Source organism: Trichosurus vulpecula, chromosome 1 (genome assembly GCF_011100635.1).
Source record: "Trichosurus vulpecula isolate mTriVul1 chromosome 1, mTriVul1.pri, whole genome shotgun sequence".
NCBI classification, from domain to species: domain Eukaryota; kingdom Metazoa; phylum Chordata; class Mammalia; order Diprotodontia; family Phalangeridae; genus Trichosurus; species Trichosurus vulpecula.
The window spans coordinates 493,567,045-493,585,898 of record NC_050573.1 but is presented as its reverse complement, the minus strand read 5'-3'; the positions used below and the strand labels follow the sequence as shown (position 1 = coordinate 493,585,898).

Below are 18,854 nucleotides of genomic sequence, written 5' to 3'. Positions count from 1 at the left end.
TGGCATACCAAACGCAGCACTTTAACTGCATCATCTTTTAGGGTTTTAAATAGCTTCACTGGAATTTCATCACCTCCACTAGCCTTGTGTTAACAATTTTTTCTAAGGCCTATTTGACTTCATTCTCCGGGATGTCTGGCTCTAGATCAGTAACCATACCACTGTGGTTATCAGTAATGTTAAGACCTTTCTTGCATAGTTCTTTTTATATATTTTTGTCACCTCTTAGTAATTTCTTCTACTTTTGTTGAATCCCTACCAATTTTTGTCTTTTATCGTGCCCATTTTTGCATGAAACTTTCCCTTGATATCTCTAATTTTCTTGAAGAGATCTTCTTTCTCATTCTATGGTTTTCTTCTATTTTTTTACATTGCTCATTTAGGAAAACCTTTTTCTCTCTCTTTGCTATTCTTTGGAATTATGCATTCAGTTGATTATATCTTTCTCTTTCTCCTTTCTCGTTCCTTTCCTTCTTTCTGCAGCTATTTTTAAAGCCTCGTCAGACAGCTATTTTGCTTTCTGCTCCTCTTTTTCTTTGAAATGATTTTTGTTGCTGCCTCCTGCACAATATTGTGAATGTCTATCTATAGTTCTCCAGGTACTCTATCTACCAGATCTAATCCCTTAAATCTATTCATTACCTCCACTTCATATTTATAAGGGATGTTATTTAGGTCACACCTCTGTGAGCTGATGATTTTTCCTACTTTCTTCAACTTAAATCTGAATTTTGCAATAAGAAGCTCATGATCTGATCCATAGTCAGCTCCAGGTCTTTATCTGACCGTATAAAGTTTCTCTATCTTTGGCTGCAAAGTATATAATCAATCTGATTTCTACATTGATTATCTGGTGATGTCCATGTGTAGAGTCAGCTTTTGGGTTGTTGAAAAAGAGTGTTATGACCGGTGAGTTATCTTGACAAAACCCTGTTAGTCTCTGGCCTGCTTCATTTTGTACTCCAAGGCCAAACTTGCCTGCTTTTCCAATTATCTTTTGATTTCCTACTTTAGCATTTCAATCCCCTATGATGAATGTGACGTCTCTTTTGGTAATAATTTCTAGAAGATGTTGTAGGTCTCCATAGAGCTGATCAACTCTGGCCTCTACAGCAACAGTGGTTGGAACATAGACTTGTATTACTGTGATGCCTTGAATTTGAACAAATATCTTTTGGTCATTCATCTCTATGTCTATGACAATATAAGTAGATGCAAAGTAATTTTGGTGCGGAGAGGGAGACACTGGCAACTAGACGCATCAGGAAAGGCCACTTATGGGAGGCAGCCCTTGAGCTGACCTTTAAAGGAAACTGTTATTAAATTTTTGATTTTCCTTTCATTATTTGGGACTCAAGAACATTCCTCCTGCAATTTTTCTTAACCCAAAGTCTGTCTTAATGTTAGACTTATCTGACCAAACCCTATTCCATGGAATGTGAAAATTTGCTTAAGAACTTTAAGCATTCCTTAGGTAACAAGCCAGAGGAAAATTCTCAACTATTCTTGACTCCTTGGTGACATGTAAATCCTCTTCCTCATTCAGTCTATTTATGAATCCTCAAAATGTAGTTTAATCTTAGCTTACCTATAGAGTTTGATCAAGTTTATTTCCTCAGGGAATGTATGAGATCATTACTCTTTTAAACTTAGTTTATTAACCATTTATGACATTGAAAGAAGTATGGGATTCTGGATCTATAATTGCTTTAACTTTTACAGCCTAAGAGGAATGTATAAGATTGTAATATGCAAATGAATTATTTCTCTGTCACTCTGATGTAATTTTGCCCATAAGAAACCTTCCTAGAATCCTTATGAGGGTTCAGGTTTTCTCTGAGGCCTGAATCTATGCTTGAGCACAATAATAAAACCTAGATTTTTATTTCTATAATTTCTGTGTTGTTGTAAATATATATTTGGCAGTGGTTACCCAAGATGTGAACTCAGAGAGGAGATATCTCTCTCATAGCAAAACAAATGATTCTAAGATTTGAAAGTGAAGGCTTGTACCTGGGATTCTCCACAAAATTCCTCACATCCACTTTGTTAGCCAACCATGAGAAAAGCAGGAAACATTCCAGTTCCATATTCTCATCACCTTCAAATTAAAAGATTTTTCAATTCAATCCAAATTCAGTTTTTAATTCAAATTCAAAGATCCTAAAGCATGGACCTGGAAACAGAGGTAACAAATAATACCATGCTGGAACCCCACAAAAGAAGAGACCAGTCCTACATGAGTCAGAGATAGAACATCTTCTTGTATAAAGGAAAGGAAGGCATCTGGATGCAGAGTTGGAAGACCAAAGAACCCCCTACTATCTCCAGTTTTCTGGAGGTGTTGGTCAGTTATACAAAATATTATGTGATAAATTTCCTTTGGACACAGAAGTCTTAGGTGTTATTTTTTCTTTTCCACTCTTTAGCCAGTTTCAAAATTAGCACATAATCACTTGTTCGGAGAGGCCAAATGTAGGAATTGAAATGGGTAGGAGAAATTGATTAAATTTCCTTATCATACTTCTTGAATTTACACAGTGATCTCTCATTCAAATGGCTGTAATGAGTGGTCCTAATTCAAGGGTTGAGTTTTTTTGGGAAAGACAACATTTTCTATCTTTGATAGACTGAGATTAGACATCTCTGGGACATCTAGTTGAAAATATCTAATAGACCCCAGAGGATATGGGATTGGATCTTGGAAAAGAACTAGGGCTGGGAATCATCTGCCTACCCAGCACAAACATCTTTTATGCTGGTGCTCTGCTTTTCCTTACCAGGAATAGTAATGTTTGGGACTTGGATCTTCAAAGACAAATCCTTCCCTCCAACCCTCAACCAGGAGTTAATCCATTCCATTTTGGCATTCTGCCTTGGGACTGAGTTGTCCTGATGGGTGAATGAGTGAGAGACAACTCACCTAACCTACTTTATTTAGATGGCCCAGACTATGCTTCATCTTCCACTTAGCCATCGACCAAGAAACCAGGGCCCATTTATTAGAACATAACCTTCTTGAGGGCAGAGTTTGTCTAACTTTTGCATGTGCGTATCCAGTGCCTAACAGTATGGCTAGCACTTAGTGGATGTTGAATAAATGCTTTTTTTCATTCATTTATCCATCTATCTATCTATCTACCATCTATCCATTCATCTACATAGGGATGCTAATTCATCCCATGGGAGCTGATGAAGTCACTAGAGAGAGCATGAAGAAAGAGAAGGGAAGGCCTTGGACAGTGCCTTGGGCTAAACTTACAATTATGGGGCTAACATAGATTCCTAAAAGTCCCTTCCAAGTGATCACATTAAATTGCTATACTCTAGGAGTAGCTGTGCTAAACACAATTTAATCCATCTAACCTCTTTTTGAGAACATCTATGTGATATAGCGGAAATAATGTTGGCCAGGGGATTGGTTTCCTAAGGTTTCCTTAGATTTTCCTAAGCTCTAGTCCCTATTCTGTCACTAGTTTATATTATGAGACTTCTAGAAGTTATCTAGCCTCTCTGCCCTCTGCTTCTTCATCTGTAGAATGAAGCTATTCATTGAGATGATATCACAGAGTCTTAAAGTTGGAAGGCACCTCAGAGGTCATCTCATTCAATTCAAATCTTCTCTACAATATCCCTAATAAATGATCTTGAAAACCTCTAGGCAACTCATTACCTTCCTAGTGATTCTGTTTCATTCTTGTATAATTCTAACTTGTACCAAATTGAAATCTGCCACTCTGCAACTTCCACCCTTTGGTCTTAGTTCTTTTAGAATTTTAATTAACTTTATATTTTAAAAATATAATTTTATTGTTTTAACCAAAAATTTATTTTCTCTCCATTCTACCTTCTCCTCATTAAAAAAAGAAAAACAAAACAATTGTAACAAATATGAATAGTTAGGCAATAAAAATTTGTGCCATTAACCATGCTGGTTCAAAATGTGTCTTGTTCTGCACTTTGAATCTATTATCTCTCTGTCAGGATATGGTGAGCTTGCTTCATTGTCTGTTCTTCTGAATTGTGATTGGTCATTATGTTGATCAGAGTTCTTAAGTCTTTCAAAGCTATTTGTCTTTACAATGCTGTTATTATTATGTAAATTATTTTCCTGGTTCTACTCAATTTGTTCTGCATCAATTCAAGTCTTCCCGGGTTTCTCTGAAATTATCCTTTCATCATTTTTTACAGCATTACTCCTAGTTCTGCCCCTTGGGCTAAACCCTTTTTAATGTGATGACCTGAGTATTTAAAGACAGCCCTAAAACTTCCTTTTTCTAGGCTAAACATCCTTAAACAATCCTCACATGGCAAAATTTCCAGTCCCCTCATTATCATTACCCTGCTCTGGATACGAGGACTCTAACAGTAATAGGGTGCCCTATTACTTTAGGTTTGATATTTGTAGGAGGCACTCCTAAGTCATTGAACAGTCAACATTAGGAGGTTAACTTTGCCCTTACACCACAGGGATATGGGACAAGGATATAGTGATACTTAATTTCTCTATGACTCCCCTAGTCTTCACATGGAAATGAATCTGGTCAGTTGGTCATGGTGTGGTTACTTATGTGGTCTTCAAATATCTACCAAGTTGGAAGGCCACTGTATCTATATGAGGGGGACCTTTTATGCCCTTACGTGATCTGGAAGCTGTGTCAAGGGAGGCAGGGGCCAATCAGGTCCTGGGGACAGTTTTGTTGTCTTGTAGGGAAAATCAATCTCTGTTGTGGGGAAATAGAGGAATACTGGTTTTATCACATACCACCCCTATGGAGGCAGGGTGCTGAGGCTCTTCTAGAAGATCTTTTACCATTTAAATGCATTCATTAAATAAGCCTCCTGGCATAGGCAGTACTAAGGGGAAAAATAAAAGAAGAAAAAATTATAGTTTGTTGCCCGCTTTTTTGGTGAGTAAATATACACCCACCATAGTTATTTAGCTACAGTTTCATCTCCTCTATACTATTAGAAAAAACTAGGTGTCTCCCAATAATATCAACCATTGATGACTCAAGCCCTTTCTGGGAAGGAGTGGTTTAAATTATCCTATAAGAAAGAAGGCTCTCTAGGATGTAACACACCCTCTGAAGGAGGAAGGACCATGAGGCCAAAGCAAGCCTGGGCTGGGAAATAGGGAAGGGCCAGAGAGGGTCAACTGGAACATTGTCCAAAAATAATCCATTCCTAATAGGCAAGTGTTCTTGGGGACTAGATCCTGGAAATCACTGAACCTTTTCCTCTTCTAAGGTGGTTTGTCACAGACATGGCTCCCACAGATTTGGGCAATCAGGTGCATAATGATGCTGATATTGGTTATCAGGTTCAAACCTGTTGCTTTGAAATGGGAGAATACCATCCTGCCAGTTGAGGACAGTTTGGGAGCCACTTGGGTTAGGTGGGTACTTGACTGGACACAAGGAATCCAGTTGGTAAGGTAAGTCTGCCTTGTATTTAGAGGGATCATATGATCTTGTGCGTAGCTCACTGTGGCATCATTGACCCAATGTTCACTGGTGTGATGATACCATGTTGGCAATGGACTCATTCCCAAACCTCTGCTGTTCTTATAATGACCCCCAAATTGATTGTTTAGCATCTGATGTTTCTGATGGGTGCTGACATCTCTAACAAATGACAGTATACGGTGGGAGGCAATGATAAACTTCTTCCATTGGTCCTTACCCCAAAGAGGAAAGTCTTTGATTTTCTATTCCTGTGGCCCCAGACCACTTGGCTTGACCCATGGCCAGTACCAAGGAATTAGTATAGATGAGGCTATTCTTTGCCCCCAAGGCTCTCTCACATGCCAGTCATGTGTTCTGGAGCTCAGTCCACTAGAAGGGCTTGCCAGGATCCCCAATAAATTCCAGAGACTGTCCATAACTATGAGGGAAATTACATTTATTACATATGTTTTTGTAGAGGAGTTCAAGAATTTTGTTTCTATATTTATTTTCTTAAACATGATGTTGCAGAGAGGCTATTGATGCTTGTCTCACATGATATTCTTACCGCGTAGGATTTATTTGTTCACTCTAAAGCAAGAGAAAGACAAAAATGCCTCATATACTGTTTTAGTCTAAAGTTGTTTTGAATGGTAATTATTATAGTGTGTAATCTATAGTTCATTTCATTCTCTTGAACTGAGCTAAGCTTCTGGTTTTTTTTGTGGAACTTCTGGTTTCTATTTGGAGAGTTAAAAGATTTTTAAAAAGAGAAGAAAACTTTAGTGTTTTGGATATTTTCACACATATTAGTGTCTCATATTGGGCATGGAGGCCATTCAGGTCCCTGGGTATCTTTCCACAGAAGCTATTGTTTAGTCATGACTCCCATATGCCGTACTTGCACAGCTGATTTTCTGAGTGTAAGTATAGGACTTTACCTTTATCTCTACCATATATTTATCTCAACAAGAGTCAGTCTGTTCTCATTTGTTGCCATCTTTTTGAATCTTGATTTTGTCACGCAGTATGCTTGTTGTTCCTCTCAATTTTGTGTCATCTGTTAATGACAAGCATACCAGGTCACCTATGTTTTCTCTAATGTCGTTGACAAAAATATTGCCCAGAACAGGGACAGACCCTATGAAAGCCTATGGCTTTCTACTAAAGCTGTTGTTGTTATTCAGTCATTTCAGTCATGTACAACTCTTCATGACCCCATTTAGGGTTTTCTTGGCAAATATACTTGAGTGGTTTGCCATTTCCTTCTCCAGCTCATTTTACAGTTGAGGAAACTGAGGCAAAGAGGCAAAGAGACTTGCCCAGGGTCACAACTAGAAAGTATGTGAGGCTGGATTTGAACTTAGGTCTTCATGACTCCAAGCCTTCGTGACTCTATCCGCTATGCTGCTCCAGTTTCCCTACTAGAGACCTCCTGCCAAGATAACATCTTCAATACTTTAATGAACCTGTGATGTCAATGATGGGGGTATTCTCTCTGCCAGCACAGACCACAACCTATCCATGCCTTCTCATCTTAGGTGACTCATGTCTGTACTCTTCAATAGACTTGCCAAAAAAATCCATCCAACATTGTAAGACCATTCCTCTGCAATTTTTTAAATTTGAAGTTACCAATGGAATACCTATATACCCCACTCCATTTATTATCCCTGGCTCCTGTCACATGACCAAACCACAGCCTTTTCTAATCATTCCAGTTAGTCAATGTTCAACTTGCTATTGACTTATTAATAACTACTCTTTGGGGCTATCCTAGGTCTAGCATTTTGAAAATAAAGGAGCTTTCCTGTAATTTTGTAGAAGGGGGAAATGTAGAAGGGAAGGATGCTTTAAGATGCAAAGTAGGAATCCAAATTGTTTCCTGAGTACTAGATCCATCATTCCATTAGTGTGGGCCAATAGCCACAGGTTCTTCTGTCTCTTTGTCATAAAGCACCCATCAGTGGAAGTGTGACTGTGCAAGACAAAAAAAAAGTTTGATGATGAAGCTGACCCCAAGGCCAAGTCTCTGGAGTATGTGATTCTTTGGTTGCTGACTGCTGGTATTTGGCCTGAGAACAGTGGAACTCTGAAGAGTGGAGATCGATTTAGAGGCCTTGGGCATCTAGGCTGCTCACTTCACTCTCACCACCCAGACAATGACACACTTAGCTCCTGAACATCATGTACAGACCATGCTGAAGAAGAAACCAAACAAATCACTTCAGTATTTTATTATTATTATTGTTATCATTTCACATTTAGAAGACTTAGTTGCATAAAGTGACCTGTATATAAGCAAATTATCATCAGAAGTAGTAACACACAGGTGGGTGACATATTAGTGTGAAAAATATAACAGGAACACAGTGAAATTCCCTGTATCAGAATGAAACATGGGACAGAAACACAGAATCTCAAGTGGCTTATGTACAAATGAGTATAGCTTTCATCCTATGTACAGATTCTTATTTGTAGAGAATAAAAGAATGCAGTGGTTTTGACAAAGATTATCTTCCAGTGAATAATGATCAACGCAAACATGTAGGCAAGGAACACAAATTAGGGACTGCATTAAAATAATTTTATCAATTGACTGATGACAAGAACTTCACTTGAAGTGAAAAGACATTAAAATCTTAAAAAAAAAGCAAAGAAATAAAGCATGTGAAGACTTTGTAAAAAGGACCTTTATAAAAATGGCAACTTGTCATTCCTAATGTGCCCTAAGTTAGCCAATCAACAGGATAGTTCATTTGTTTTAAGCCAATGAATCTAAGCAGTGCGATATAGTGGCCAGAGGGTCAGCTACGGAGTCAGGAAGACCTGCATTCGTCACACAGGTGACTATGGTCAAGTTAGTCAATTTCAGTTTCCAGGCAAATCTCTAAAACCACAAGTTATGGTCAAGTTGCTGATCTGCATCAATGGAGCGTGTTTTCATGCCAAGAGTTTCGCCATATCCACAAAGTAACAGGTCTAGATCATACCTCCTTTCCACATCTGAGACACTGTTTGAATGCATTCTTTCTTAATTTTTCCAATTAATAAGTATATATTAATGTACACTTTTTGCTTGGAGAACTAGCTAGCTTTCTTCTACCTTGCATTTAAGAAAACCTGTGAAGCAGGAAGGTACTTTTTGCTTCCTCTGTTTCTGGTCACTATTTGAGGGAGATGGCTGCTTTAAGAAACAAGGTCGTTTGACCCTGAAGATTTTATGTCTAGTAGCAGGAACAATCTTCAGCCTTAACTTTTTGGACACATCTTGGGCTTGTATACAGGGTCCAATTGGGAGACAGATAGTGGTAGTTGAAGGGTTTGCCTGCTCTAGACAGGGTTGTTTTTCATATGCTAAAATGATTCTCAACAAAAAGAAATGGTTGGTTAAAATATTCCTCATCTACCTCTTCTCACCTTTTCAATTAACCCAACTCTTCAATTAATGTAAACATTTAAACAGGAAGTAACAGTTTAGCCATATTTACCTCTGGTTTTAACCCAGAAATGGAGGGATTTCCACCCTGAGTTGTGGTAGACAACTCTGGAAAACGAGGCCAATTTATACAGGGATTTTTTTTACTAAAGAATCTTATCAAAAAGATGTAATGAGGTAGGTTTCTATTGGCCTCAGAGGACAGAACCAGGAATAACGGGTGGAAATTGAAAAGATGCAAATTTAGGCTCAATGTCAGGAAAAAAACTTCCTAACAATTCACACTATCCAAAAGTGGAAGGGGCTGCTTAGACAGATGGTGAATTCCCTCTCTTTGGAAGTTTTAAAGTGGAATTTGCATGATCATTTATTGGGTATATTATAGACCGGGCATTTTTTTGGGTATTCATTGGACTAGAATAGACCACAGTTGACATCCCTTCCAATTCAAACTCTGTGGTTTTGTGAATTGAGTATTTTTTGGTTAGCACAAAATGCCTTTTGTTTTGTTTGGAAAATATGGGTGCATATGTGTCTGTGGTGGGGGGGGGGAGAGTGAGTGGGAGGATGGTCCAAACTTTAATACTATTATCACTTGTAATTAATTATGTTCAATATAGCCTATCATAAACTGGGCCAGATACTATAGCATTAAGGGCGAAGTCAGTAGTGTATTTTCTTAGAAATCTGCTTTTAATCAGGTACCCATAAATAAGATCCATAAATAATAACTAATATTTATGTAGCATTTTTAGAGTTTTGCAAAAATATGTACACATAACATAATATCCTATTTGATCCTTACAGTAACTTTGTGAGATAGATGCTATTATCCCCATTTCATAGTTGAGAAACTGAAGCTGAGAGAATTTAAGTGTTTGCCTCAGGTCACATAGCCTGTAAATGTCTGAGGCAGGGTTCAAATTCAGGCCTTCCTGCTTCCAAGTCCTACCCTTGACCCACTATTCCTCCTAGACAATGATTAGTTAATCTTAGACATCAAGAGACAGCGATGCCTCACAAATTGCTACTTGCCATTTTAAATAAAGGAATTTTTAGGCTTAAACTACATTAATTTATGGATATATTTGTTTATTACTTTAGATTTCCTTGGCAAAAGTCCCATCTGATGCCTCATCTTGGCATGGAGGTGAACCCTGGGTTCTTGTAGATCATGCCAATGGAACATAAGATACCGAACTGGAAAGGCTTTGAGTATGGGCTGGGTGATGGATCCTGTTTCTGTAGTTTGAGGACTAGTTCAGTTAAGATTGGAGAGGTTCATCACCAAAGCACTGGTAACCGGGTGATAACAATAAACAACAACAACAACAAACAAACAACCACAACTATTATTATTTTGGCCGCAGTAGCTCAGAAAGAACATTTCTAAGGCATGGAGGGGGGTATGGTCTACACCAATGGAGAGAAAACTCCTACTGATGTGGTCATCGATCTTCTGATATTTTGATACATGTTTCCTAATTTATTCATTCCTCTACTCGTAGTCTTATTCCTTTCTTGAAATGTTGTGGGTTAAGTTGCATTTTTTTTTAAATTGAAAAATTTCAAATGCACCAAGAGAGCGTGCCACCTAAAGTAACTGGGCAATGGTTTCTTCTGTAAAAATTAAAAATGCTTTGGTAAAGTGAAGACTCATTTTTTATTTTTCTGTTTTTTAAGTTGATTTTCATATAGAGTTCTCTGAAAGTGGGACATGCTTTAATTCTATTGGTAGGAAAGTAGGATTGCTCTTATACAACAGTTAAAAGTATTAAGAAAAAAACCCCAGAAAAGACACATCTTAGTTTACAATGATTACTACGAAATAAGTGACTAATGGATTATTTAGTTGAATACCTACATTCAAAACACCTGAATATTTGAATTATTGTTATTTTATGGCTTTAATTAAGACAGCTACGTCTCATGGAGTAATAGAAAGTTCAATATTACAAATAATTAAAAAACCTCAAAGGCATTTATATTCCTCTGATTTCATCTAATAATGGAAAAAATTTAGGATTTATCCAAATTATATGGAATGGGAATGCCTACCCCAAACCTATACAGCAATATATATGTGTGTATATTTTAATATCTATAGAATTAGAGTGTTGGGGGATTTGGTCTTCCTCTCTTCCCATTCTCTTTTCATTAAATCATTAAAAGTAAAGTATCTTGCTTTACATTTATGGATAGTTTTTATTGAACGTCAATGTAAAACCTTGTCATGAAATTTTAATTAAAAAATCATAATAATATGGCAGAATGCAAGAACCACTTGTTGATCTTCTGTTGACCCAAGAGCCATTTTCTATTCTCTGTTCCCCATCCTCATTAACCAGCTTTTGATTCATACCAGACCTACCCCAAGAGTGGCATCCTGCAAACTCTGAAATTAATGCCCTGAAATTATAGTGATGGATTAGATGACCTCTGAGTTTACTATTGCCTACTTTTGAGTTGAACTTATGAAAACAACAGGTTATATTGAAAAAGTGACAAGATTGAATGCAAGTAGTCTTTCTTGTTTTCTTGCTTGTAGTTGAAATGACAAAGGTGAACTGCTCCTGAAGCATCTTGTGGGATCCCAGAATGGTTCCAGTCTTCCTTCAGCGCATTCTTTGATTTACAAAGTTCTGTATGTATACAACCGTCAGCCTAGTAGGAACTCAACAAATATTAATCGAATGAATGGAAATTCCTATTATTTTGATTACCCTTGGGCTTTGCTACCGTACTCCTCTGAGTGAATGCCATGGAACCAGCAAAGCAAATCAACAAATATTTACTGAGTACCTCCTATATTTGGCTCATAACAAGGTTTTATTGGTTTTTTCCCAACTGAACTATATCAAATGGAGCCCACCTGCCCCATCTTATTTTGAATTTTGTTTTAGAGAGGTTCCATAGCGATCCAATTGAATCATTTCAATTCAATTGCACAGACATTTATTCAGCTCCATGAGCAAGGCCCCAATGTGCTGGGTACTACGACAGTAATAATAGGAATCGTGTAATTTTTCTGAAACAATGGATCAATACTGAAGCATGGAGAATTTTGAAAAGTCTAGAGGAAAACCATATAATGATCAAGAGATTGAAAAAGAGAAAAAGGCCCAGACAGAGCCAGAACTAGTTAAGTAAAGTAGACAGCTAATATGTAATGAGGGTCATTTTAAAATGTTTGAACTAAAACATATTTTTCAATCTCCCTCCCCACCATTCTACTCTCTAATGCTTATCAGCATTTATTTTGTGATACATTGAGTTGAATGCTTGATAGAGAAATCTCACATAGTAGGGGGGTGGTGGTGTGTAATTTTGAAGCCTTATATAGGATAGGTAATTTCTTTATCCTAGATCTAGACTGCAGAATAAAGGCTAAAGAAACTGGGATGACTAAACATGGAGACAGGGAGATGGAAGAGTGATTTAATTTTGACCTATAATAAAATTCACTTAGGGCAATTATAGAAAACTGTCTCACTATTCTTCAATACTCCTCAGGGCAAAATATGGACAAACAGACTTGGACTGTGGCATGAGGGATTTAGCTTGGGCTTAAGGGCAATTTTTCCGGTTTCAGAATTTGGTAGCAGATGTAGAATTTTCTTGTTGGGAGTCTTTTTGAAAAAGGATAAGTCTAACTTGGCTTGGCTTGATTTGGGAGTAGTCTTGCCCTGAAATAATAGTGATAGACTAGATGACCTCTGAGGTTACTACAATTTGACCTTTGAGTTGAGCCTATGAAAATAACAGGTTATATCAAAACAGTACACACATAGCAAGAATGATATGCCAGACTTCGAGCAGGTGATTTCTCCTATTCCATGCATGGCTGGCCCTCCTGGGTATTTGCTGGAGAAATTCATGCACACAGGGCATGCAGACTAAATGAAATACCAACTGCTCCCAATGTTCAGTGAATATATTTTATTCAACGCATTCATCCTTGACTTTGTGATTTCTGAAAAATAGGATCTCATGAATATGTCAAAGCTCTCTTTGGCTTAGTCATGAGAAGAGCTGGGCCTTCAATTTCCTTACTCGCTCACAGGCCAGGAATAGGCTTAGAGCATAGCAATTAAAATTCTATTCATTTACGCTGACTTGCAATCACTCATGGCAATTTCTTTGTATTCCCTAAATCTGTTCAGTTTTCTAATTAATCGATCTACTAGTCTAATCTACTTTTTACTTTCATCAATGAGCAGCTGTTTTGATAAGAGTAACCCAGATATCAAGACGTATACCTGATGGCTCAGCATTGTTCTCTATGAAAATAGTTCCCTACTCAATTGCTATGACAGAACATGTTTTGTCTCTAAAGTAGCAATATATAGCACCCACCCCCCACCCCCCTACTCCAACAGAGTGGCTACGGAAGAAGTTCAACTTGAAATAAGGAGTAGCTAAAACTGGATCTTTATGGAATCGAGGCTAGTCATTGTACGGCTATTCTCCTTATGATGAATAATGTGGTCACTCAATTCAACAGTGAACACAGGACTTGATGGAAATGGCATAAATATACATGCTTGTCTGTAAAAATATAGGCATGCCTACCTGTACTCCTCTGAAGTTTTTTTGATGATTGATGGCCCTGTTCTGTACAGTTACAACCGACATCAGTGGTAGTGAAATGAAAATGTGAATGTGTAGGGAATATTTTGTGTGTTAGTTGTATTTTATAGCATCTACGCAGGCTGTGGGGTCAATGGCGAGCACACAAAGATTCACAGGCGGACAGATGCGTCTATTGATGGGCAGATCAAGGGGGATAGATCTGTGGCTCTCGTTTTTTCTCTCTAAGCATCTAGCTGCCACCTTGTTACATTTCTTATTGCCGACTCCACTTCAATTTTGATATGAGTCTTCTTTCCCCATCCAACTGTTTTCAACACTGAGAAGATGAGGTGTAGAGCAGGTAAACACATGAGGTCTTTCTGCCTGAACCAGAGAGCAAAGTCAAGGCTCCGGGACATCACCCTAGGAAGCTCTTGCATAGAGATGGGACTAAGCTAAAGGAAGAACATGTGGGAGAAGGGAACCAACCAGGGGAATAAGAGATAGGAGGTTGCCTGGGCTAGGTTCCAGTGGTGACTTGGTAATACAGAAGAGCTTTGGCTGTAGAGTCAGAGACTGGGGCTTCAGGTACCACCTCTATCTACTGCTTCTCACCTCTGTGACCTTTGGTGAGTCACTTCAGGACCCTTGGGCCTCAGTTTACTTATATGAAAAGGATTAAGCTAATTGGTTTCTAAGGTCCCCTCTACTTCTAAATCTATAATCTTGAATGAGAGAAGGTGGTTGGGTGAATTAGTGAGAGGTAATTAAGGGGGATCCAAAGCATGGAGTTTCTGAGGGGCAGCTAGGCAGAGAGAGCAGTGGGCTTGGAAAGTCAGGAAGACCTGAGTTCAAAGCCAGCCTCAGACCCTTATTAGCTATGTGACCATGGCCATGCCACTTAACCTCTGTCTGTCTCAGTTTCCTCAGCTGTAAAATGGTGACAATGGCACCTACCTTCCAGGGTTGTTGAGAAGATTAAATGAGATAATATTTATAAAGTACTTTACAAGCATTGAAGTGCTATATAAATTCCAGCTAACATTGTTTCTCCCGTAACCTTTGGAAGAAAGCTGCCGTTCATGGAAGAATTAGTCAATAATCTAAATAACAATTTTCCCAATAGATCCAACAAAATAGAAACTGCGAGGGATTGGATATTCTGAGGGGTAAAAACCAACAAACAACCCACTATCACATTGGACATTTCCTGAACTGTGTAGATAGAGGTAATCGAACCCTACCAATGAGGCCCAATGGAATGGGTTGAAAGCACAAGAAGGGAATGCTTGTGTATAGTTGTATGGCATACAGAGAGAGTGAGCACTGATCTACGAACCCCAAAATATACGGACACAGTACGGCATAGTGGATAGAAGGTCAGGAAGGGGTCAGGATATTGAGTTCAAGACCTATCTGGAACATATGCTAACTTTGTGACTGTAGGGAAGTAACCTAACCTCTGAGTGCCTCAGGTAAGTCTCTAAGACCCTAATTACAAACAAGATGTTGACCCAAATTAGTGGAGGGTGTTTCCACATGGGGAGTTCCACTGATTAAGTCATATGTCTGAATAATCATCCTTCCCTCTGCGTGTGTCACCCCCCATTCAGCTATTAATGATTTATTTTGGGAGCTCACATGTGTGTGCATGCACGTGTGTGTGCCTGCCTGTTTTAGTACAGACGTATGATTTTGCAGGATCGCTGATTTAGAGCTAGAAGGAACCTTATGGGCCATAGAGTCCAGTTCCTTAATTATACAGATGAGGAAAATGAGACCAAGGAAAGCTAAGAGAACTGCTCTGGGTCACACAGCAAGGAAGTATCTGAGAGTAGATTCAAACTTAAGTCTTCCTCCAGTGGTGGGATTCAAATGAATTAACAACCGGTTCTCCACAAACTGAGCTGAGGTGCAGCCCCCACTGCTGACTTGGCAGGCGCAGGCCCCACCCCTGCTAACAACAAGTTCCCCGAACTCAACCTAAAATTAGGTTCCAGTTCTACTGACCCGGTGTAAACAGGTTGAATCCCACCTCTGTCTTCCTCAGTTCTCTTTGCACTAGGCCACCTGGCTGCCTTATTGGTGCGGAAACTCCCAGCCTTTGAGCAATGTAGGTTAGTAAATGTTCTGCAATTTATGGTCATAGAGAATTGTCAAGAGGTATTGAGAGATTATGTGATTTTTCCCATGGTCACAGAATATACTCCAGGAAGGAACTGAATCTAGGTTTTACTGACTTTGATGCTGGTTCTCTGTTTACATCAGTTTGCTAACTCTCATTAGATGGAAACTATTTATGGGGAATTGTGACCCTGAGTCTGTAGAGGATGTATCCCTCTTAGCTTGGAAAACAGAAACTCCTTGGTGGAGTTGAAGTCCCCATCTTTTTAAGCCATATTCTATGTTTAACTATCACATACCTTGTAAAGGCATGCATACAAAGGAAGGTGAGGATGGCAGGATGTAGGCATTTGAAAGTTAACTAATATGTAAGGCCTTGTCTACTAGTCTGTGGTTTATTTTATTCCTTATCTTTGTAGTAGGATTCCCTATTTAGGAGTCTGATTGTGATTGTGTGTGTGTGTGTGTGTGTGTGTGTGTGTGTGTGTAATAGTTTGTCAGGAGTTATCTGTCAATGACAGGTTGGATCCTCAGCAGTTACTACGGAGTACTGATTGATTTGGGATTTGTGGCCCTCCTTTCCTCTTTCTTAACAGCGGGCCTTGTATACTGTCTCTGTGATCATGCACATGCATCTCCATACCTGCCAATATTAAAATAATTGATGATACCAGTGACACAACACAATGAAGACCAATGGGTATGCAATTCCCCAATTGTGTGACATGACATATATCACATGATATATATCAACAGAGAGGCTCAGTGGGAAGAATAAAGAATATTGGGGCACCCTGAATTCAGATTTTTTTATTTCTTTTGTTGCAATTACAATTCTGAAGAAATTAAACACTTGATTTTCTTGTTTGCCAATTGTCTTTTTTTTTGCCAGGGGGGCGTTGAGTGGAGGGCAGAGGGTCAGCTTTCCTCTCTGCTCCTATATAGAGATGCAGAATTGCACAAGGAATAAATTAGAGATGGAAAGTACTGAATGAAATATGATGGATTGCCTGTGTGACACTGAGAAAATCCATGTGACAAGAGCCTCATCACAATCAGCTCTGAAAACAGCATGGAAAAATGGTCACGTGTAGCCCTTGGCAATCTAGTTCCCTCACAAGCAGGGTACATGCCAGCAGTATACGTGAAGGCGGCTCTTATGGTGGAAAATGAAGTGGCATGCATGACCTTTAACCAAATACTGATCTGAAATAAGCCCTCCATTTGGCCTAGCGCAGAGTAACTCAGAGGTCAGAAAGAAACCTGTAGAATGCTAAACCCCAACACTATTTTCTCAAGCATCTCTGCATAGCCTAGCCCTAACCTTCATTTATTTCCTGATAACACATCTCTATGATAGGGCTACTGACTTTTCTGGGCACCAAAGTCGTCTATCATCAGACTGAAAGGATTTTCAAAAACATTGTGTGCCCAGAGAGCTCTTCTCTCAGGATGGTAATCCATTCCATACAACTAAACTCTTTCAAACTAGGTAGGGATCTGACGTTACTGGACAAGTGTTACAGGTAACGATCACAGCTCAAATATCTTTTTTTCTTTTCGTGATGATAATGATGGCGAGAGCATTAGAGTGACAGGGGTATAGTTTATATAGTCTTGCTGTTTTAGGAATAAAGCTAATTGATTTAGCAGTCATATCATCTACTTGCATGCTGGAGTGAGAGGAGGAGAGCTTTCCTTTTCATTCCCCTCTCCAAAATGTCGGTTTGGGTCTTAACAGCTAAGTAGCCTGAGGAACCTCGTGGGTTCCAAGCTGTCACTGCACATGCAGACTGGCTATTCTGGCTTCTCAGGCCAGTTTGTAGGAGCATTTGGGGGCACCTACAGGGTGGCACAGTCTTTATGAAATACAACAGTGGTCCTCTCCACTGAGTCTAACAGTTTCTAAAACCTTTTCCCATTTCAAGAGTCTGTACAAGCCTAAATTGGATGTTGGTTCCAGGGAAGAAGGTTGCTCAAGGCAATCCTTCCCTTGATCAACCCTAATTCCACTAGATGATGCTTTCCAACAAGGCCAGACTGAAAGTTGGTACCCCTCCTCAAATAGGTACTAAACAGATTCTAGAGCTATCCCTGAAATGATACATATTTATACGTATATAGATTTCTTCTTTCTTCATGTGTGTATAAGCGTATATTAATATATGTATGGAAAGAGAGGTGCAATACATAGAAACTGGTGGTTTGTATATGTATATATGTATACATATAGCCGACATTCTAGCTCATGTTGTTATAGCATTATGTACCTCCGACCAGCGAGGAGTACGACCTGTCAGTGGCAAGTAGAGAAAAGCCACAAAATGACTGCCCTTGTCTCTTCTGTGTGGCTGTGACAGTCAGTGACAGAGGCAGCAGCACATGAAGTGAACTTGGAATCCATCCCTCCTTAAGCCAAGGAGATAAGCTTTACAAAAATATAGGGCTATGTGCTAGCTGCCTCTTCTTCAGGGGGCCTAGAGGACCCAGGCTGAGAGAGGATAGGGATTGGGGACCATCCATTGCTGTCTTAATTATTTATTTAAGAAATGGCTTTTCCAGCTATATGGAGATGGGGCACATGATAATTCTGTCCTCCAGGAGGACACTGACTACCAGGAATCCAAAGTACAGGCCAAACATGGTAAATCCCAGGATTTTGTTCATCCTCCATTTGCAGAGAGCGATAGAGATGATGACGAAGAGTAGCATGATGAAGAGGAGAACGATGGCACAGAAGAGACCATTGCTGCTTACTGTCACTGGTTGGAATCTGTGAATAGCGGAATATAAGAGCCAGGGCAGTGGGAGTCTGTGAGGAAAAAGAAGCAGAAACAAGAAGGTAGGGACGGAGAGAGGCAAGTACTGATCAAATATGTTTTAAAAGACACTTAAAAGAAAGGAAGACTCTCATGAGCTCATCGGAAGGGGATGTCTTTTTTGGTTTACTATGCTAGAACTGAGTCAGAAGTCAGGGAATGAAATGGCTTTGTTCCTTTTTGATTGGAGGACAATTTTTTTGGGTGGGGGGTCCAAAGGAAATAAAGATTCTATAGATAAGCAATGCATTTATTCTACATCACAGCATAAAGTGATTTATAAATTTCATTTGAACTTAGCAATATTTTCTAAATTTAAGTTTTGATATGATTGTAGAAATGTAAAGAGATGATGTCACAATGAACAATCCCTTATGAATACTTACTTCCAAGTTTGTGACTGGAGCAGTGCTTGGGAGAGATAGAAACTTGGTTAAGAAAACATTGGACCAG

The 18,854-nt window shown here is 39.0% G+C and overlaps 1 protein-coding gene across 1 annotated transcript in view; it reads right to left on the bottom strand.

Moving 5' to 3' along the window:
- Window positions 1-16,049: 16,049 nt before the first annotated feature.
- The window catches only part of SLC24A2 (solute carrier family 24 member 2), a 318,448-nt gene continuing 315,643 nt past the window's right edge, over window positions 16,050-18,854 (bottom strand). Inside the window, exon 10 of the mRNA XM_036747980.1 lies at window positions 16,050-18,394. Coding sequence (XP_036603875.1) covers window positions 18,145-18,394 — 250 coding nt within the window. The 3' untranslated portion in view covers window positions 16,050-18,144. The remainder of the gene's footprint in view (window positions 18,395-18,854) is intronic.